Source organism: Anguilla anguilla, chromosome 3 (genome assembly GCF_013347855.1).
Source record: "Anguilla anguilla isolate fAngAng1 chromosome 3, fAngAng1.pri, whole genome shotgun sequence".
In the NCBI taxonomy this organism is placed as follows: Eukaryota; Metazoa; Chordata; class Actinopteri; order Anguilliformes; family Anguillidae; genus Anguilla; species Anguilla anguilla.
In genome coordinates, this window is record NC_049203.1 from 38,375,231 (window position 1) to 38,398,069 (window position 22,839).

Sequence of the window (22,839 nt, forward strand, 5' to 3'; positions counted from 1 at the left end):
CTAGCTTATCTAACATCTGAAAAACATGCTTTTTCTAAAACGTAAATCTTAAGTTGTAGAAAGCAGGACAAAGAGCCATATTACTATCAAAAGGTTCATTGTTTAAGCTTCTTTTGAAATGACACCTCTCAAGCGTATATACACATGTACATACATAGACAGTTTCAGGCATGTGAAGCACTGCTCAGATTACTGAAGCACACTATAAAGTAGTTAATATATTCTTAAGTAGCCCAGTCTATATTTGTGCAGAATTATCCTGAGACTGAATGAGATGAAGATGGAGCAGATGGCTGAATTATGAAATCTAGGGAGGAAAACTTCTGAGGAATCATCCAGCCAGGAGGGACAAGCCACTGCCGCGACTGCCACAACCCCTTTCCTTCCCTCCGCAACCAGCAGGTTTAGCTAAAGGCTACATTTTGCATCACAGACAGAACTGTCGGGAGATGACATGAAAAAAGTGATAAGAACTTTAAGGCAAATGTTAAATTAATATTGCTGTTGTATTACTAACTACTGAGAAAAATATTGTACGGCAGAATATTGCAAGAGCTATCTCATTTTAATCTTACGCAGCTCCAAAAACAAAAAAAGTACACTTATTATTACTTATTATAAAGGATGCACTACTTGTCAGAAATGGATCATTAAATAAATAACTTTTGTTCAGTGAATATTGTATTGCCAATCGTGTCCCTGCATCGGGACACTAAACACCGCCATCATTTATATGAAGTTTTGAGGATTTATTTGATGCGTTTTGCTGCATGTGCAAAACCGTTCTCTCATCATCTCTCACCAGCGCTCCTCAGCTCCCATTAAACACGGCTTAGCTGCAGGAGCTGATCTCACTGCATATCAAACGTGCCATGTCATATTTAAGACTGTGAATCATCTTCAGGCCCATTGATCATTAGAAGAGAGAAAAGCACATTACCATAATTCATTTATAAGTAAACAATTTGATTGGTCAATAAAGATCTATTCATTTCAAAGGCATTGAGGTGTTATGTAATGAATCGGTACTCTGGTGGTAATCAGTGGTATCTTCCTATTGCTGCCTGCATCACCCGTGACTCAGCAGGTGGAGAACGCACAGTTCTCTTTAAGCTGAATGAGGAATATATTCCTTCATTATAAATGGAAAGGCATTGATGTGGTGCACACTGAGGCAGCAGCACTGGAATGCTGGAGCCATCCATGGGGAGATGAGTAATAGCGTTTCCTGTAAGACATATCAAAGTAGAAAGCCACTTGGAATTCATTTCTCAGCAGCCAAACCTTTGAGAATAAATCTAAAGCCAGAAGCTTCATTCTCACTTCTTTTTTTCACAGTCTCAGTATAACTGATCTGAGACTGCTGTTCACAGTTACCGCTCAAGATTTAGTCCTACTCAAACAATATACAGAATAGGCTGAATTTTACCGCTTGCCGACTTCTCTGCACTCACACTCTACTAGCCTTGCACGGTCTCCAGAGGGTATAGTCAGTCCCTGACAATCGCAACACATCAGAAGGACGAAGAATGCGCCTTACCTATGCCCAGTTGCGAGAGCTGCTCAAAGAGAGTCCAGTTGTGGTCGTCAACGCAGTGGTTCTTTAAAATGAAGAGCTGGCAAATGTCCCGCGCAGTGATGTCACACGGGACCTCTATCGCCCGATTAGTGTTATCCTCGTTGTACACTTTTATCACCTGGAACGAGAACATGGACAAGTCAGACCGGCGTTACTGCGCCTGTCCCTTTAAGAACAAGTTCCGGATCACGTTTCTGTCACAAAATCTTGCAATATCCGACTCGCAATGCAGCGTGTTTTAAAAGTGCAAACTCTCAAATGCATCGCGTGCACAAATGATGCTTTGGCGCACAGGTGCGCCGTGAAATTTCCACATTTTAAAGTCCCGTCTTAAGAGGAGGGGGGGGGGGGGGGGGGGTCATATTTCTGAAAACTGCTCTGGTCCAAACAGCGAGTTTTTCCACATTTGAGCCCCCACATTCACTGCCATTAAACAATGCCCTCGGTCAAGTCAGAATTCTGCCATTTCACAAGCCACAGTACAAAGCTCCAATGCTGCAAGTGGGAAACAAGACACAGAATACGGCTCCAGCTGCGCAAGTCAGACACAAGCTACAGTATTCAGCTTTAACACTGCAAGCTTTTCCTACAGACATCATCACTCAGAACATGCTGCCATGTGCTGAGAGTTCAGCAATACTGAAAAAATAGCTTCCTCAAAAACTCAAAATCTTAACACATAAATGTGATAGCAATAAAACAATGACACTGAAATTCCCAAAACCAGGATAAATGAATGCATGCACTTCTCCTTGCTACTTACCCATCTGTTAGGAGACAAGCAGACTCGCGAATTTGGACTAGCTCTGCAGCTGATATAGGACTGTGTGCACAACATGGTAGAGACAGCTATGTGTGGGACACACAGACCCGTGCATCAGATGGCTCACACACACACGCGCGCGCGCGCGAGCGCAACTGGAAGCGCACAGGCGCGCACGCACACACACACTGCGCGAGCGGGAGGCAGCGGGTCCTCTCTCCTCACTGCAGTGGAGCTGAAATGAGGTAATTAGACGGAGCTGCCTCTTTGCGGAGCGTATCTCCTGGCTCCACTGATATATGTCACCGGGGCCCTGCCCAATCACCTGACACCTATTCTCAAGCAAAAGGAGCCACCGACGAGGCTGCAGCGCACTGCCTGGAGGGAGAAGAGGGAGAAGAAAAAAAAAAGGCACAAGGTTCGCTCCTCCTCCCTCTTGGCACGACCCTGACAAGTATAGTTCTCGGTATAAAGCTCTGCGTGAGTCCTCAGGCAATTACAAAGCTGCTGGTTAAATGTAATGCTAGTTGGGTCAACTCCGTCCAAAGTTGATGAGGGAGACGGGGGTGGGGCCGGGGGCGGGAGGGAGGATCAACTGGACGCCACGCTCTTTGTGCTCCAATCTCGGTTTAAGGCGGACCGCCAGGGCAAGACAAGCTGGCCCTCTATTGTGGAGGGAAAGGAGGTCACACGGTTCCAGCAGAGCCGGGGTTAGCACCCTTCAGGCAACCAACAGCGAATGAGAACCCCCGGCCATGACATCATCCCCCAAATGAGGTAAACGATCTGCTATTTAATCAAGCCGGTGTGGAGATTTACAAGACAAAAAAAAAAAAGACCCTTAAGGATCTTTCTTTGCCGGCACTTAACAAAAGCCAGGCCAAGGGGCTGGTTCACTGAAATCTCTTTCACAGGCAGTGCAGCCCGCACCCCCCCCCCCCCCCCCCACCCCCACCGCCACCGCGAGAACCCGCCGCGGACTGCGAGAAGCGCTGCCGGCGACGCGGCCCCCGATAAGCCGCTGCCGCAACAGCTGGCGGACGCGCGAGCGGGAGAGGCGTTTTCGAGGAGGGAACCGGTTCTAAATATAAACGACTGTCTAATGCGTGGAAGGACGCATTCCGAGTATGGCGGGTGGGGGGGGGGGGGGGGGGGGGGGGGGGGGGAGGGAGGGAGTGAGGTGGAGGAGAGGAGAGAGAGCGGGGGGGCAGTCCCACTTCGGCTGTATGTGGGAAATGCGTCCAGGCAGCCTTCCAACGGTCGTCCCATGTGGAAGCCTCTTTGCCAGATGAAATCTTGGAGGGATTTTATGTCACAAGGAACAGGCCTGAGTTTGTCACAAGGTGTAGCGGCCTTAGCGCTCGGACCGGCCCCCTCTGAGATTCCTCTCGGGATGCGGACAAAGGGGAAAACCACGCAAGGTCGCATTTGTCACGCAGGGAGAGACGGCAGACATCATCAGCGTTCGCCTGATGATTACCGTAGCTCGGTACAATTTTTCGACGTAGTCGCCAGGGGCGTTCTTGAAATGGCACCTGCTGTTAACGAGGGAGAACGGATCCGGCTCCCGCGCTGTTACACGGCACGGATGATGAAACAGCGTTTCAAACTGCATTTTAAACAGGGCGTCACTTTATCGCACTATTATTAGCAGTGCCAAGAGAGATCATTTCTGCGTTCTCTTAAAACTCGCTGGCAGCACAGAACGCCTTCCAGACCGCAATGCCAGTCGAAGGGTGCTCGTCAGTTTATTCGAAAAATGCCAAGTTGGTCAGAAGATTAAAAAGGAATTACTGTTTCCAAGGACTGTTGCTACGGTGCTTTTCTGAAGCAGCGCGCCTCAGTCTGCAGACACTGTAACTTCTGGGAGGTTCTGTGCTCGGCAGCAAAATCTCCCTTACCCAACGTGGACACTGTAATTTTCCCCTCTGCTTGCCATCTGGTTCACCAAACACATGCATTTTCTTTTATTACTGTCCATATAGCACATCTACATCTAACACTGCTAGCCAGCTAGAGAAATACCTGATTATCCGTCTAATTGTCCTCAGATTGCTGCGTGTTAACACTTACTCTGTCCTTGAGGAATTAGTGTGTTTGATAAATTTTCATGCAGATCTAAAATTATCAAACAAAAAACAACACCAGCAAACTCCTAAAACTACCATTCACATTCAGCACACAGACTAAATATAGAACATATTATTCATACATATTGTACATTGTGTTATTTATAAATCTGAACACTTGAAGAGACTCATCTTAAAAACCTCGGTCAAGGGTAACAGCTGTGCTCCGTTTAGGAGCCCAGTGTCTTTTCTCCTTCGCCACACTACATACTGTCCTTTACATGAGCTATGATAAAGAAGACAGGACAGTGCGTCCATGATAAATCTTTGCCGCATGTCATCCGCTATTTTGAAAAGTGGCCTTCATAAACTGCTGCTGTCAACCGCCACTTGCCATAGGCCCTGATATCGCCAGGCACAAAGACCCGTATTCATGCAGGTCCCACGGAGCCGGCTCCTGCCTGTCTTACCTTACACTGCTGAGTCCCACAAGCCCCCATCTCTGGCCGTCGCTCTGTACTGAAGTATTGATTTAAAGCTGCAACTTGCACATATGTGCAGATGGCACAGCCTGCAATAACCGAACCAGTGCATCCATTAAGTTACACACCTGAATCCTAATGAGAACTAATTTAAATAATGGAACACATATCCATGTTTAAATTCTACAGTACAACTGGCCATTTGCTAGAAGGCATTCGATAATGGTAAACATGCCATATATGGCGCATAGGTTCTAGCTGATATCGGAATGCAATTGGCATTTGCAAGAAGGCCCACTTCGAATGGGTTTCTTAAAGGTTTACTGCGGGATGATAAAAACGCAGCCCTGCTCATCTGAAGGGCAAGCGAGCGCGTGCCCCGCGCCTACAGCCCCGCGCTGAACAGAGCCCTGCCCGGGTTTATGGGAGAACAAACAGCCGGCTCTCAGGAAACCAAACACCACGGTGCTTCGGCCCAAAGAATACACGGAGTGTGCCCGCCTGAGGTTAGCAACAGATAATCGCTGTCAACCTGCAACTCAAAGAACTTAAAGAAACAGCTATGCCGCGCGGCCACGAGGAGACAAAAGAGGAAATATGACACGCCTCCGATATGCTACAGGAACAATGAGCTAGCAACAAAATATAACTCTGTGCCCTTGTACTGCCATTCAAAAATAATGATCAACATGTTTTATTTTCTTGGGGCCTATGGTTTTAAACTGAATTCTCTCTGATGGCATTACACATAGCCATGATATTTTTGCAGTTAGCATGTTGGTCCTGCAGCCAAAACAGAGAAGCGGAAATATATTGTTTTTTTAGGAAAAGCAACAAATATTAACACTATACTGATGCATATACAGCTACATGTACCACATTCACCCTTGATGGTCATTATGATATGCATTCAGAACTGGAAAGTGAAACATAGCAACACAACCCCTTATGGATCTTTAAAAAATCCCTTCGGATGACAGAAAAGGGAGCTATCAAACCGAACATGCACCCTCGCAGGCATAGACTGTTTTTAAAAGTCCCTTATCTCAAGGCCAGCGTCGTGGAGACCAGTTCGCCCATTACTCTTTGCTGTTTTCGCCTTGAACCGCGCTCCCACAGCTGCGGCTCCGTCTACCTGTCTGAGCGCGATAGAGCCCCGGGACGGCCGCGCCGCACCGCGCCGCGCTCCGAGTCGCCGTGCCAGTCCCAGGGCCACGCCGGCTATCACATCTGGCCCCTCGAACAAGACCGGCCTCCACGCTCCCCGCCGGAATGCATTAAAAATCACCTCGCCGCCATCAATCACCTAAATCACCGAAGAATGCTCCGATTCATTCGGCACAGAGCCCGCGACGCTCTATACCTGCGAAAGCCCGAAACAACACAGCTTCTATTTTGTGACCCCCGCCAAACTATTTTGCAGATACGATGTAAATATGTTCAATTTGTGCTTTTTTTTCCACAGGTAAGCAAAGGAAAAATGTGTTGGTGAGAAAGGAAATTCAAATGAACACAATGGTTTCACAAGTCTTTACAACCAGAAAGATCTTTCTAAAATGTAATTTGAGAAGCTGGGCACTAATATTGACTGGACATGTAAAAAAATAATTATAATTCTGCATAGACCTGCATTATTGTTCATTCAGTTTAATGGTGCCAGAATCCAGTCCTGGAGGGCTGCAGTGTTTGCTGTTTTTTGTGGGGTGTTTCAGCACCAGTGATTAATTTATGTCATTGGTTGCTTAAATAATCTACACACCTTGTTCTCAAGGCCTAAATTGGCAGCTGGTTGAAAGGAAACCACAAATACTTGCAGATGTAGGGCCCTCCCATACTTGAGTTTGACACCCCTGATCCAGCTGCTTAATCAATAATTAGCTAAATGAAATTTCTGTGAATTTTCCTGCTGCTCCTCTTGAGTTGCTTCACCACAAAGTCTTGTCCAATTAAATTGTCAATTTTAGTGACTTTTAATCAACATCATTCACAATGAGCCTCGTATTTTATGGTGTAATTGTCTGGAAATTAAGAGGCGTATTCTCAATTCAGACTAGATTTAGGCATTGTTTTGTTTTTTTTTTTTTTTGCACGATAAAGAGTTTTAATCCGCTGAGGACAGAAGTCGTTGAGCAATTCTTGTGTAGTCATCCTACACTTTTTTTTAGCTTTGCCACAATTCAGCCAGTTAGTCTTGAAGAGAACACACTTTTCTGCATTGCCCCCACAAAGACATCTTACAAAGTTCTCAGAAGTGATGGAACACAATTTTTAAACTGGATGAACTGAAGAAGAGCACTGAATTTCTTGTGCTGTCAAGTTCTTTGATAAATGGCGTGTTTGTTTTGATCCATTTTCAAAAACTCATTATAGCTTACCGAAGAGAGTTTCTGACTTGAAAATTCAAACTGCAAAAATAACATAACACATATACCCTACATGACAACAGTTACCTGTAATGTACTGTGGTAAAGAATAAAAATGTTCACGTATTCACCACACTGAAGACATGCCAGGGGCAAGACAAATATTGCAGACAAATGCCATGTTTAAAGTGACAGTAAGAGTTAACAATGCTGAAAAAACACTGAAACAAGAGCACGCTGGCACTGCTACCTGATCTGTCACGACAGCAGTTTCCAACACACACAGCTTTTCAAAATGGTATAATATCAAGGCTTAATTTTTATAGGAGTAAGGAAGACATTGGAATACACAAACAATCCTTTTTAATATTCATCATGATGGTGATGGTACAGTAATGCACACTGGCATCCTGCAGCTTGTGTGAACCTAATTAAAGATTATTAAATTAAACTAATGAATTAACAGTTCAATTAGTATAAAGGTCCAACACAAAAACCTCAACCAGATTTGCATGCGATATCCTAGCATTATAGTTTAAGCATAGAGGAGAAACAATACATGTGACAAGTAGGCTAAATAAGTGACACATACACACTTCTAATGATAATATTTTACTAAGCTGTTTGAGAGAATAGATAAAACCTCAAACACCCGATAGTGATCTGCCTTTTTTTTTTAAATGAAGCCACATGCAGCGCAGTTTTGAAAAACAGTTTGTGTTGGAAAGCACTGTTATGACAATAGACAAGCAAGAATCCTGTGGGGCTTTCATTTCAAATTCCCTGCCTTTTCAGAATTGTCAACTATGTCTACCACTTAACTATCTTTCTATCGCCTATTTTCCATACTAAGAAGTCAATACTTGTGTAAGCCAAAATGACTGGTTTCATGAAGTGAACAGTTAGCTGGGAGGTCTAAGGTCGGCTATGATCTGTCAGAACTGACTGCATAGATATATATGGATTCTGTAATGGGTAGGTACGTAACATTTCTATTTTTTTTAAATACACTGAAAAATAAAATAAATTAAGGTTCAAAAGAAAAGTTAATCTAGGTTTGCATGTGATACATCCTAGAATTTTAGTTGAATAAAGGAGAAACAATACATGTGACAAGGAGGCCAACTAAAAGTGACACATACACACTTCCAATGATAATATTTTACAAAGGTGTTTGAGAAAATAGTTGAAATCTCAAACACAGTGATCTACCTTTTCTTTGATGAAGTCCCATGCAGTGCCGTTTTGAAAAACAGTTTGTGCAGGCTGTGCATAATGACGTATTCAAGGACCATAAAATGTAATCTGCTGCACAATGGGTTTTTAAGGGATCTACCACATTTCTAAGGAAAATGAAGAAACTGCTTGCAGGATATCTTGTTATAAAGCCATTCATTTTATGAAGCCTCATCCTTCAGTTATGTATCCGCACTTTGGGTGAGGTAAATCTGAGGAGCACGTAAATGAAAGTGTCACAACAGATCTTGCTGCATGTCTTGATTATTCTATGAGTCTGCATTGGATATGGCTAAACCCTATCCTTATTCAAAGTGCCAGACCTAAGATTTCCATACGTGAAGTTTCCATTTACTTACTACACAAAATGGGATAACTTTCTTGGAAAACTTTACGGGCAATCGCCATACCCAAGGGTACTAGCTCAGTACATTTACAGGCCCTTCAGCCTATATTTTACGGGACCAGTTCTCTAAACGCCACGCCACACTGCCGGCCTCGAGCAATCACAGGCGACCGTGTCCCGTCCTCCCCCTCTCGCCCGGGCATGTCGGAAGGAACCGGGGCGTCGGGAAGGGCTGATCCGCCATTTCTGCGGGAAGAGCGCCGGACCAACCCGCCAGGAGTGACCTGGAGGGCAGTCTCCGGGCATAACAGCTGAGGGCAAGGTGCCTTAAATTACAGCACAGCGACAGCCAGGGGGTGGGACGCCCGAGACACCGCTCGGCCATCGGTATGGCGATGATGGCCGAGCCTTGCTTGGCTTTGGCCCACAGGATTCTACTCAGTCTCAAAGCAAAGCAATTAGGATTTAAGCAACTGTTACTTCCTTTAAAAAGGACCTGTGCAAAAAAAAAAAAAAAAGAAACACTTTCTACATTTTAAAATATAAAAAAGCTGTTTAAATTAAACAAACAGATCCTAAACCTCAGATATGTTTGGATGTATAATAATAATAATAATAATAATAATAATATTGTTATTATTATCATTATTATATCACAGTTTGATAATATGCAAGACTAGAACTGAGCATTTCATTATCTTTATTTACTGTATGTGTCTAGTACAGGAATCAGCATTTGTTTCCAAAGCCATATGGGTAATGCACCAATAAAGAGCTTCGGGCTCAATCAATCAACAGTCAAACTTCTGCTGCCCGCTCTTAATGCTCTTAACGCATGCTGGAGTCGATGTGTGTTTAGTGTCACACAATGTTCAGTCCACAAGCCATTTCAAATGCAGATATGAGGAACAGATTCCAGACCTGGTTATAAATTATACATGCTTCACATCAGCAAGGGTTTTATTACACCAGAACACAACAGCTCAAGACCAAGGGAATGCATCCAATTGTAAAAGCACAGTACTTCTGTTCAGCACTCTATTTACACAAGCACTGTTTGTCCCTGGCAAGAAGAAATCAGGAAGAAACATGAATGCGCTCATTTAAAAGTCGATATCTGTCACTGATGAAATGCACCATGGCATCTATGAGAAAATAAAAACTATTTACTGTATCAAAAGGCCAGCAGAGGGCCATTGAGCTGGAGTGTGCTTCCAACTAAACACTTTCCCTGGTGTTCTTTTCCAAACACTGGCTGACATTTTAATTCTCAAGCTACAGATTGTTTTTGTTTTATTGTAAAAAGCACACTATGAAGCAGACTACCCGTGCTTCCAGAGAACATCCCTAACTTTCCTTTTAAATCTGTCATTTCACATGAAGGACACTTCCACTTAATCAAACAGACAAACCCTTTCAGATGTTAGACAGCCCACCAGAAGGCTCACAGTAAGCAATGACTTCTGCGATGAAACTCTTTCACTAAATAAAAAAGGTTGATTCCACTTGCAACTTGGCGTAAAACAGCATTTGGCACTTCTCGTGTAGTTATTGAATTAAACTGAAAGCCTAGAACTAATGTGTGAGATAGTCCATTCCCTAACAAGTTTATACTGTTGAAAGGACAAGATTAAGGCTATGGCATAATCCCAAATCTAGATTATACAGCAGAAAAGACCGGTTGGTATTCTTACCCGCTTCTGAAGGAGAAGGGGAGTAATCAGAGGCAAGGTGACTCTTCTTGCATTGAAGTTCATGCTGCTCCCTTCAAGTAGTTTCAAACAACACCAACTGAAGTAGCCTGCCAGGACTGATGTTTCTGAAAATACCTTTTAACTGGAATATCGTATGTGTATTCAAAAGTGCACACGAAATTTGTATAATAACCAGTCACATGTAATGTAGTGTAATGCCCAATGTCACGGTGCAGCTCTGCCTGAATTCAGCCGAACACGAAGAAGGGAGAATCATTCCACAGATCCCAAACTCCTCCTTTGTCCTTGGAAACGCAGAATGATTCTCTATAGAGCAGTAAGCCAGTTCATCGTTCTAATAAAAACCCTCCATAAAATAACTCTTCCAAACACAGAAGCTTGGTTGAGCGGGCATTAATTCAGTAATAAATTGGAGGACAAAGGCTCAATCTAAACAAAATGTGCTCAGCCCTTATCCTTCAACGAGTGTTACTTTTTTACGTGCATATTTTCATTAATTCCAGGAGCCACAGAAGTCTTTATGTTGTGTGAGAATATATGAGCATGCTGCTTCCCTGAATTAGTTAGTCAAATCTGAAAACAAAGCAAACAGTGGTGAGATTGAATCAGGGCCTAAATCTCCATGCAAACGTTGATAGATGGACATTGAAGTGTTGACTATTCCGCTTGCTTTTGTTAGCAGTTTGCTCTATCACTGAGACCTTTCACAAAACATAGGCATTGCAGGATATTATTTTATGTGTTTTCAGAGACTAGAGCAGCTACTGTAATCCAGCCAAATCAACCATACATTCCACAAAGAGATTTGTCCAAAATGCTTTAAAATAACACAATAAAATCATGAATAAAAAGTGCAAACCTTGTTTAGAGTATATTGCAACCAGCAAGTGTTCACTAAATTCAGTGCCTGATTAACAAGAGGTTAGTGACTGAAACTGTAGCAGCCATGAACTATTCCAATTTTTTACAGAACAGAGTGATTTCTCTGGAGGCTAAAATCGACAGCATATAATGTGCAATAAAAACAGTAACATAAACTTTTTTTTTTCCAGTTTAGCATGTACCATAACTCAATTATGGCTCAAATTGTTATTCAAGTGAAAAGACAAAGCACTTTGTCAGTACACCGAATTTTACACTATTTTTACTATTCCATTTCATAATAGAGGGAGCTCTTGTTTCGTTAGGTGTTTAAAATGCGGCACATTTTTTCCTCTTGCTGTTCCTGCGCCATTTTTATCAATATAGATACGTAATGCAGAGTTAACGGCATAAGATGAAAAGTTACAACTGAGAGGCAGAAGTCACAGCCTTCAAGGTAATAAACAGCAACAGGACAGAACTGATCCAATTTAATATCGCTCCCACCGAGCAGCAACAAAAAAAAGATGTGCTTGAAGTGGCCTGTAAATATAATGGCCATTTGAGGTCATTGTAAGGAGGCAACGCTCGCTGGGGAGCAACAGGAGGTAGGGGGAGGGGTGGAGCAGCGGCAGGGGCTGGGGCTTGGGGGTGGGGAAGGAGCTGGGATTGAATCGCAAAGTTCAAAATAGCTCCGCGCTAACTTTTTCCCACACCAGCACCCCGCTCCCTCGCTGCCCACGTCTGCTTAGCGGCCGAGCCACACAAAGGACGATGAGGAGAGAGTCGGGCCAGCTCTGAAAAATTCCCATGATCCTCAACCAAACCATTACCCGGCAACTGCGGCTGTGAACACAGGTCTCTCAAACCTTTACAAATGCAGATATTGCAGAAACCCTGTGATTCAATACAGGAATTCCAAAACTCAGAATAAGAAAACATTCCCAGTAAAATGTTGAAAATAATAATTAGTTTTAATCACATTTAATTAAATTTTATAGAACTGGTGTATTTCATACTTGAAATAAATTTTCCTGACTCATCCTTTGTAAAAGTCCATGTAATCCATTGACATTAAAGATTTACAAAATTGATAAAATGATTAGAGACTTGAAAAAAAGACTTGTTAAAGACAGTACTAAACAGACACATCATTTATGTGGTATGAAATAGTTACACCCGTCTTACTGTATATAGTTCATGATGCACTGACAGCATCAGTTAGACATTTAGCACCATGTTGGTATGTGTGTCCACTGGACTCTAGCCTGTAGCGGGTATTGAATGAAAGTGTTAAATGTTAAATTCTACTGACGTGGGGTCTTCACTGACCAGCTGCTCATTTTAGTGGTCCACCAGATTAAAAAAGTTGCGGAGCCTCTCACTTAATTGTGTTTCGTGCACTTCAGAGAAAAGAACTTCATTCTGAGCCGCTAATGCACAACACTCCTCTGTGGAGCTCGAGACACCTTGGGCGAAAATTATAAGGAGAGTCCTTCAGAAATGAGAAAGGGGGTGGTAGCAGCAGTAATCGCCTTTTACTGCAGCGGATTCCCAACCTCGGCACTTTTATAAAGCAAGTTTAAATATAAGCACGGTGCTTTCATAATTTTGCCGCTGCTAACCTATGAGGCATTTCCAGTTCAATGCAGGTCCCAATAAATCTACAGCAGTTTCTACTTCAACTTGATCTCAAACTTTGTCTCCCACATGAAAATAGTCCACACGTAGACATGCATTAGATTTAGACACACTGGTATGCAAACGCATCTGGTGCGAAACCTGAGCGCACCACATTGCACGCTCCAATAAAGTAAGGTTTATAGATGGAATGGAGAAAAGTGGGTTTCTACACAAGCGTATTGACAGGAGGAAGAAAGTGCTGCACATGCTCCATGGAGGAGAGCATCCGCTCGTCACTGCGCGGATCGCACGGCCCACTCGCTCCTAATGAGTCACGCCGATCTCTCATTCCCCGTCACCCCGGCGCAGATGGGTGCTGGCCTCTCTCGGAGGTGCGCTACACCTCCCACCACCTTTCGCAACTCCATCTGCTCCTGCAGCCCCACCAGTCGCTTACGGAACATGTCATCTGCGCCGGCTCTCCTGAAAAGCACCTGGTCGGGTGAAACCAGCGTTTTTACGAATCAGCCTCGCTCACTTGACTACATTTCCTTACTGCATCCAGTATGGCCAAAAAAAAAAAAAAGTTTTTCATTTCAGAATAAGGTCATTACTTTTATTACCTTCAATTCATGCAACACTTGCACATTGTATGCATGGTAAGCAATGCAATGTCATTTTTAAGGGAAAGACCAAATTTTGGTGAACGTCCTTGATGGCCTTAAGGATCACCACATTGACGATAATGACATCATAACTCTGTGACAGTGTGGAATACCAGTGCATGTCACTCTAGATAATAAATAACTAAAAATTAACTTAATTAAATAAAATAAATATTACCCTAATGATAATTGCCAACGCGCCATATGTTGATCTAAAAGGGAAATCCAAACATAACGACGTTCGGACTCGTGCTCAGCGAAAGTGTCGGGGGCCCGTGAGAAGGTTTTCGCCGCACTGAGATACGCGGCGCGGAACGAGAGGATTCCCGGAAACTCCCATGATGCCGTTTAATGCTGCATTCATGAGAACAGCCAAAGGCCAAAAAACACAAATTCCCCCCCGCCTCCCACCAGACTCAGCACTTATCTGGAATGGGACCACATCTCCATGCGGGAGCACAGACAAGAAGACGCTGCCGGTTATCTGAGTGTGTGCAGATTTATTTGAATGAACGGTGCCAGATTGATAAGGAAGTCTCCGCTGCTCTCATAACAGAAGGAGGCCCCAGACACGCAGATCATTTGGCTTCCCCATTGAAGCATTTTCTTTTGGTTTGCTTTGGTCAGGTGAATTTTCTTGGTTTGGCAAAGTATTAGGGATTTGGGATAGTCAGCTTAAATGTTTACCACCACTAATAATAATAATAATAATAATAATAATAATAATAATAATAATATGTTTTTGTCTCTTTCATTTGAAATCAAACAGACATTCAGTTGATATGTACTTTATTTTCTTAGTTTCAAATGACATTGGTTTGGTTTGTTTCGTTTTAGTATTCGGTTAGTTGCTGTGGATTTTCTTTGAATTCCATTAAACGGTGTTATTAATGAAGAGTAGAAACATTGTTTCCTGTGAGGAAAATGTACATGCTCATTGATGAACAATGTGTGATCATAAAAAACGTCAATGAAAATCAAGGTGGGGTACGCATATTGTGTGAAAAACAGCAAGAGGCCTTAAGGACAGTAAAATATATTTTAAGAGGACACTTGAACTAAAACTATTTAAATGAATGGCAGTTACCATATCATAAATCCCACACACCCCGCAAAACACAGACATACACAATGGGTCTCATTCACAAAATCTTTCTTAAATTCTTCTTACATTTGTTCTTATTAAAAGTCCCTATGAAAAAACAATGCAGGAATCATGAAACATGCGCAGGCCTTCAATTTTGTGCATATCCTGGATGTATCAGAGGATGAATGGCAATTGTTCGCAAATTGAATATGCATATCTTTTCATGTTGATTTGGATAAGGAAATAGCAATCCCAAAATAATAGGCAGGTCACCTTCAGGGTTGTCTGGAAACATCAGCCATTCATCGCTCGTCCCAAATGTGCCTGTGGTTCATATGAGTGGGCTCTAAAGACAGGCTCTCTCCCAAAGACACGATTAGCCAAGTAATCCAAAAGCAACAAATACATCATTGGTAAATGTTGGGTCTAGCTGCACACATGTGGGTCTTCATATTTCATCATTAATAATCATCATCAATCACTTTTATCAATAAACAAAATTAATTATTTGTGTTACCGACAAGGTTATTATCGTGAACTAAAAATAAGACGAAAACTAAATGAAAAAAAAACATTATCATAAACAAAAATAAATAATAATACACATGGAAAACTAAAACTAGCAAACCTACTCTTCAAGTAACACTAAACTGCTATTTAAATAAAAACTAGTGAAATGTAAAGGTTATTTAGATAGTTCTAACCAATAGTTTATTTAATATATCATAATATAAAAATTGCATTGATAAATATTCCGGTTAATATGAGGTCTGTAACTGCTTAAAATGACTTTTAATGATAAAACATTGTAAATCGAAAGGTCTTATGCATGTACCTTTATGCATGTTTCCAAATAGGCACATATTTTGATGTTACCGAAGAACAAATTCCGATAAGAAAAAAATGATGAATGCCGAAATGTTTGTGGACACATTCAGTAAGCACAGTTAAACAATCAAATCTGACTTATGTAATAGGTGAATTTCAGAGTGGTATGGTACAGACAGCTCTCGACTCCCAGCCACTCCCAGTGAAGCAAAAGGCCAGGCTGAACTCCTGTTTGGGAGAAGTTTGTCCTGCTTTCCTCCCTTTACACTCCATGTAAGTTCAGTCATTTCCAAAAAAACAAACAAACAAAAAATGAACTCTGCTTACCATTAACAAAACTTATTTAATAAAAAAGGTATCTGTTTACACACACACAGTATGCGGTACTTCACACTACTGCTCTTTATAATATTTCTATTGGGTAAAGAAATAATGTTTGACTTATTCATAGAGCTCTGTTTGTCAGAGGAAGTCAGCTCAGAGTGAACTCAAACTCAAAACGAGACACAGATGAAACAGTATCTGTTCAAAAGAGCACACCCCACAAATCACGTACAACCCCACAACAACTTACTGATGGTCACAAAAACACTAATAAGCCAACAGTGCTGAACAAGCAGTGTGGTCCGCTCAATAGCAGAGCACAATTGCAAAATCAAACTGTGTACAGCACAACCTGTACAGCGCCTGCATTATAATTACGCTTTTATTGTGCATCAGAATTTATTGACTTGGGCGTGTTCCAGTTCTCTCTCTATCTTATCAAAGGATCTCATGTTATCGGACACCAAATTTACTTGACACAATTGCAGCAGCTTTGTATGGCAGCAGCCTAAGCTATTAGGGAAACACTAATCTATTTTCAAGACGACCAAACTTTAACCACAGTGGATTACAACAGATTAAAAGTGTTATATTTCCCAATTTGGAAAGATAAGAACATGGAAAATAGCTACCATGTTTATTGTCAGTAGATGCATCATACATGTAACAGACAGCCTTAAAGACAGACTTTAGGATCCATCCAGTCACAAAAGTTATCTACTGAACCCAGAAGGAGCTTGACACCAAGGTCCTTATCCTGAGGATGACATTTTTTTAAAAAAGCACAGATTAATTTTTCACTTTCCTTCTGTTCAGAACTACTTGCCAGGAGTTGCCAAGTGGTGTCTTCAGCAGACACATGTTCGTTGTGCCGTGATGCACCCTAAGTGTTTGGTCTGAATCCTGACAACACCGGCCCTGACTGGTCAGGTGTGCCTTGGGGGGGATGTCTAATTCACCACACGTTTTATCAAGGGAGCTAGGATGTTGAGTCAGTACAGCATGTATCAGTGAGACTGTGCTGGGGCAGCTCCAAACCTGCCCCCATAGGGCACCCCCAAAATTTCAAACCCATATATGTCGAATTAACACATTTTCCATTAGCATTATCGCAATAACTTTCTTGTGAATATCAAGTTGTAGCGATATAGACTAATTCTTTCATAGAAAACGGGCTAGTTATAGCTAATTTGACAGGATCTCAGTGACGCAATTAATCACATCACAAAATATGACATAGGTGATCATTCCGAGGATTGTTTAAAATGAGAGGCGGGGCAAAAACAATAAGCAATTTAATCTATTAGGGCTATTTTTTTTTTTATTTCAATAAAATTGTGTTCATTAACATTGCACATCATAAAATAGGACAACTTCTTTCACTGATAGCATTTTACAGATAGTGCATGTTTTATTCCTACTAGAATCGTATGAACTTTGATGGAGTTGGATTAACACTTCATTAACAATCCTACGGAATTTTATGGAGGATGTTGCGGCGGCAATTTGGATGTTTAACTATAACTGGGCACACACGGGGAGGCTGAAAGTGCTGGTCCATGCCGCGGTGTCCTGTAGAACACACCGAGCCACGGGCACGCTACGAGAGGAGCGGAGGGAGAAAAGGGCAGGGAGCAGCTGAACCATCTCCGCTGCCGGAAAGACGAAAAGGGGCGGGTGACCCGTGCTCGGCGGGACAGGAGGGAGCTCCCTCGCCGAGGTCGCGCTCCAAAGTGCACCGGCGTTCTGTTTCACATGGCCGTCGCGCATGAGTCCGCGAGGAGGTCCCGCCCAGAACGGGGGGAGAACCCTGCCCCCGCTATCGACCCGTCCAACGAGCCCGTTCGCATTCGCCTGGGATCGCAGCTCAGCTGATCCGGAAAACGAGAGCTTTTACGTCGCGTTCACCGCACGAAATGTTCCAGCTAGCATTAAAAACAGCCACGATTCACTGGATTCGACACAAATTTATTTTTTATCTAAATTGTTTTTTGAAAGCAGTTTTGTATGAGAGGAAAACACACCCAATGGATCTTTTAGTATTTTGAGATATGTGACTAAGTTTTATTTTTCATGTGGACATAGTAAGAATCCTTTTAATTGCACCTCTAGAGATCTAAAGTTGCATTCCATTAAACAACTCAGTTGACACACTGTTAAAAACACACTTGCACTCTGACTTTTCAGCATATCAGAAAGAGCAACTTTAGCATTATGGTTTCCGACAGGAAATAAAACATCCTTACATAATATGAAACGTAATCCTTACATAATATGAAGTACTGGAACATAAATCCGGAGAGGCTTATTTTGTGCTCTACATAAACATTAAAAAATACATTGAATTATGGCTTCTGAGGGAGGAGAAGAAGCCCCTCCTCCTTCAGAAAAAGAAAAGCTATAACAAGGAGGAGAAAAAATAGCCTTTGTCCAAATTGCGCTCTTCAGACTTAGTTGCACGGTCTAAATATAAAGAAGGCCCTGGTGCAGAAGGGTTAAGTGCTCTCTGAAAAAAAAATCCCACTCCGGGCCCAACCCACTCCCCCCCCCCCCCCCTCCTCACAAAGGCCTCACAAACTCATGGTTCAAAATCATCCTTTGGGAACATTGGGGTTGTGACTAGACATTTTTCCAGGGAAACATTTTGACGGGGGAGCGATTAACCCTCCCGCAGAGAGGGATCGCTCATATTTGGATGACGCAGCGAAAGTTCAAAGATGACTCCGGAGAGAGAGGACCGAAGGGTGACGCTGCACAAAAAGCACACACTGAGACATTTGCATTAAAGAGAATCTTTTATTCATGCTTTACTCGCACAGGCACATCTCTCAGTGCGCACTGTCATAGAGGTCGCGAACACAGTCAATCCCAGCGTGAAGGGAGGACGTTTCAATACCTATCTGCATTAAAGCATTTCAGGCCGCATACAGTATCCAATTAAAACCAGATACAGTCTATGCACAACACTGTATTCAGCTGGTCCCTGCAGAGGGAAGGCAATGGCACAACAAAAATACATTATCAATAAGCTGAAATATGAACAACTGTGAACATACATTATATGGAAACTATATAAGACATAATTATTTGCAAATGCTCCAATTTCCTAAGCAGTACAAACACGTGCCTCTTACTAATATAGCCAATGAAAATGCATACTGCATAGGTAAATCCTGATGGATCAGTCACATAGGGAATAATGCAGGAGAGCAGAAAACATACCCTTTGGAATTTTTAATTCATCTAGCGTGAACTGGAGAAATTCAGATTGCATACAAACAAATTCATTTCTGCTTCTTGAAAGGGGGACACGAGCGTCACGTTTTCTTATTGACAAAGTCAACAAGTGTCAGGGCTTTTCAAAAGCCACTGTGTGTCGCGGAACAAAGGCCCGTAACTGCTTGCGTGCCGAGGTCCGTGTCAGTCATGGCTCTGCGACTTTTGTCATGCTAATGTGCCGTGACACGGCAAATGCACGGGCGAGGGGAGGGGTGGGGAGGGGTGGGGAGGGGAGGGGAGGGGAGGGGAGGGGGGGAGCGTGGAGACAACTGCTTTCTCACGACTGAAGGCAGCCTCGAAGCTCGCGCTAAACAAAGCCAAGTTTACTGATGTGGATCACTCGGCAACTCTTTGTCAGCATTCTGTTTACCCGCTATACGCGAGCAGAGCGCGCATGAGAAACCGGCAACGAGAACAGGGCCGTCACCTCCCCACATTAAATGCATCATCGCTGTAAAATTCTAAGAAAAGGTGAGGCTCCACACACCAAAAGATTCCTCGAATTTGCATTAGCAATGACTTTAATTTTAATTCAATCGTGGTAACACATAGCTTTCTTCAGGACTTTAAGGTGTTATTCAGAACTCATGAGTCAGGCATAAACCCCAGCCCCGCTCCAATATCTCTGTTATTAAAGCACATCAGACAATATTATTATTTTTATTAAACTGTATGTATAGTTATGTACAAAATTGTGAATGAAAAGTAGGGCACAAAATGTAAGCACAGTTATTGAATGAGTTTGTTGTTAGCTTTTGTTAGCTTCTCCCACTTCTGAAAAAATAAAAAATAAATGTTTCCCAGGGTTATCAGAGATATAAGAAGACATATCAAAATATTATATAAATGTGATGAGAACAGAATATTATTAAAAATATAAAAAATGCTAAAGTATTTTAACGGTGTCTTTAGGGGGGTTAATGAAAAATGTCAAAGGCCAACGATTCGGTCCAATGGATACAACATGCAAAAATGGATCCATATCACAATGAATCATAGCAAAATATTTATTTAAATGTCCATGAACTTACAGCAGTTTGCTTTCTAGGAACACTGCCAGCACCACTGTTTACAGTTCCGAATTGACCTCATCATTACTCACGCTAGTGCTGTTTTTTTTTCTCCTGTGACGTCAATACGTTTATGCAACCTCATTTTGGCAGTATGTGTACGTGGTAACAGGACTGTGTTAGCTGGATCATAAATAGTTTGTTTCCAAACTTAGCAAAACTTGTAATTTTGTCAAATATCAAACCGTTGCCACAAGAGTCAAAATCGTATCTTTTCGTGGTAAACCCTAAGGTTTACACCCCCAGTGTCTTTACGAGATGATGAAAGCTAATAGGCAGAAATCAGTCACATGATAAACCTGATACATTTTTTTGGTCAATGTAGTTATGACCAAGCAGCAACAATTATGACCATCGAAACAGGAATTTATGAGCCACCACTCTTAATAAAATGATCTGCTCAGCCTGAAACCAAACATCCAACCAAGAACCACTCGAGAAGTAGTGGCCACGTTCACAGATTTTAAAGAATTATCAACTTTCTGCTTTTACGTCAAACAAACAATCCTGGCAAAATTTTAGCAAAGAAAACATTTAAGATTATATCTGACAATCATCTAATTTACACATGAGTAAGCTGTGTCTCAGATCAGCTGGCAAAGAATTGACATGAACAGCTGATTCAGTTTCAGCCATCTCCATTAAGAACAGAGCCGCCAAGCATCGTAAATTCAGCTTCACTTTACATTACAAGATTCACATGATTGAATCCATGGCATGCAGTGTCTAAAAGTAACATGTTTTTTTAGATTAATGAGCTATAATCTTGGAATTACTAAGCAACCACAGAGCAATCCGCCACTCCAGAAATATGAATATGGACCATGCAATGGAAATAGCTCATTTCACAACTTTACTTCAAGTGTCAGTTTAACATTCTCACATCTCAAACATTACTCTCATAAAAGCCTCTGAGATGGCTATAACATTTCATTTTTATCTTCATTTAATAAAGGATTCGTTTTCCACATTGAGAGCTGTTCCTTTGCTGAAATTCAACATTGTCATTCATCGTGGAGGAACATAAACACAGCGTATAAATTAGCAAACTTTCCATAGGTGGCTCTTTCTGCCTGTCAGTCAAATGCACAAGTCCTTAGACAAACAGGAAGTGGTTCCTGTTGATAAGTACCTCTCCGGGGCTGCACAGTTTAAAGGCAGCTAGAGAAATGGCAAGGTAAAATAGACACCCGTCTACTGAAAAAATACAGAACTTGGCGTGATCTGTTATTAGACTGGACTGTCACAGAACAGCCTTCCTGGCCTGGAGTTCCAAAAGGGAACATGCATGGTGATGGACCAGAGCGTACAGGAGTGCCATTCCCTCTGAGAGCACAGGAGCTGGGGGGAGGGTGATGATGTCACACAGTTCCCACGTGCTCCAGGGATGGGTCTTAACCCCCGGATTGTGGGATCGTGGCACACAAACAGCTGGCCGGTCTTACGTATTCTCTTTGTCCGCTCAATGCGGCGGCTCAAATGGCCCGGGTGAAAGCAGGTGAAAGGCTGTCAGCCCCCGTCAGTGAATTATATAAGGGGAGCATTGAGACTGGCTAACAAGAAGCCACCCTGTTCAGAACCCGAGGTCACCAAGATGTCAGTCCGCTTCTTCACTGGGAAACTTAAGGATTTCATACTGGACCGTCAAAATACAATGCCCAACCCGTGCTAATCCCCAGATTTTTAACAATGCGGGGGAGGCATTAGCGAATTACAATCACTCTGTGGTTTTTGAGAGTGAAGCCGGGGTCAAGTATGGAGGGAGTCAGGTAACAAGAACTCATTTGTGACTACCCATATCGAATAAAGGAAAAAGACACTCCACTTTTAATGGATAATCACACAGAGAAAAGGCATCTGATCAGGCTAGGTGTGAGAGAACAAGCAAAGAACTGATTGCTTCCTTTTGGCAAATCACTCACAATTCTAAACGCTGTGATTGCAGGTACCAAAGGGAGCCCGTGGAGAGTGTCAAAGACCTGCTGAATGTGACTCATTAAAAACTGTAAGAAAGCAGAACTCCACTAGTATGATTATGGTTGGTTTTAACCCAAGGCAGGAACCTGAGGTGACCCAACACCCACAGACAGGGATGGTAATTAGCACCCACGGTGAAACAGGCGTCCCAGGGAGAGAGCCACAGCCTTACTCAACAGATGGGGACCCTGCAAGTCTCCTGTTTGTAATGCACACTTTCGTGCAGTTTCACTGTAGCCAAACACTGCACATAATGTATAGGGCACGGGCTCCCACTTCAAAAATGGCACAGCCACAGGTTATGCAGAGAAGTCACAGTTATCTCACACAAAGTGTGCAAAAGGCAAAAGTCTACAAAACACGGTTATGCCATATACATGTATATGTTCTGAGTCATTGTCTTGTTGCATGAAAAACATCTGCCCAATGAGTTTGGTGGTATTTGTGGATGATACGTTTCTTCTCACTTCAGCTGTCATTGTGTTAATGCAGTCACTAATTACATCATCAATGAAGACAAGTGAAGTGGTTCCAGATGTAGCCAAACAGGCCCAAATTATCACACTGCCTCC

The 22,839-nt window shown here is 42.5% G+C and overlaps 1 protein-coding gene across 4 annotated transcripts in view; it reads right to left on the reverse strand.

Annotated features, from left to right (window-relative positions):
- The window catches only part of grb14 (growth factor receptor-bound protein 14), a 72,022-nt gene that overhangs the window by 17,083 nt on the left and 32,100 nt on the right, over positions 1–22,839 (reverse strand). For 3 of the 4 annotated variants that reach the window (XM_035408219.1, XM_035408221.1, XM_035408220.1), the window contains one exon: positions 1,541–1,697. In XM_035408219.1, the coding sequence (XP_035264110.1) occupies positions 1,541–1,697 (157 nt within the window). Of the gene's footprint in view, positions 1–1,540; positions 1,698–2,342; positions 2,629–22,839 lie in introns of those variants that run through there. The other variant, XM_035408222.1, reaches the window with a different exon arrangement.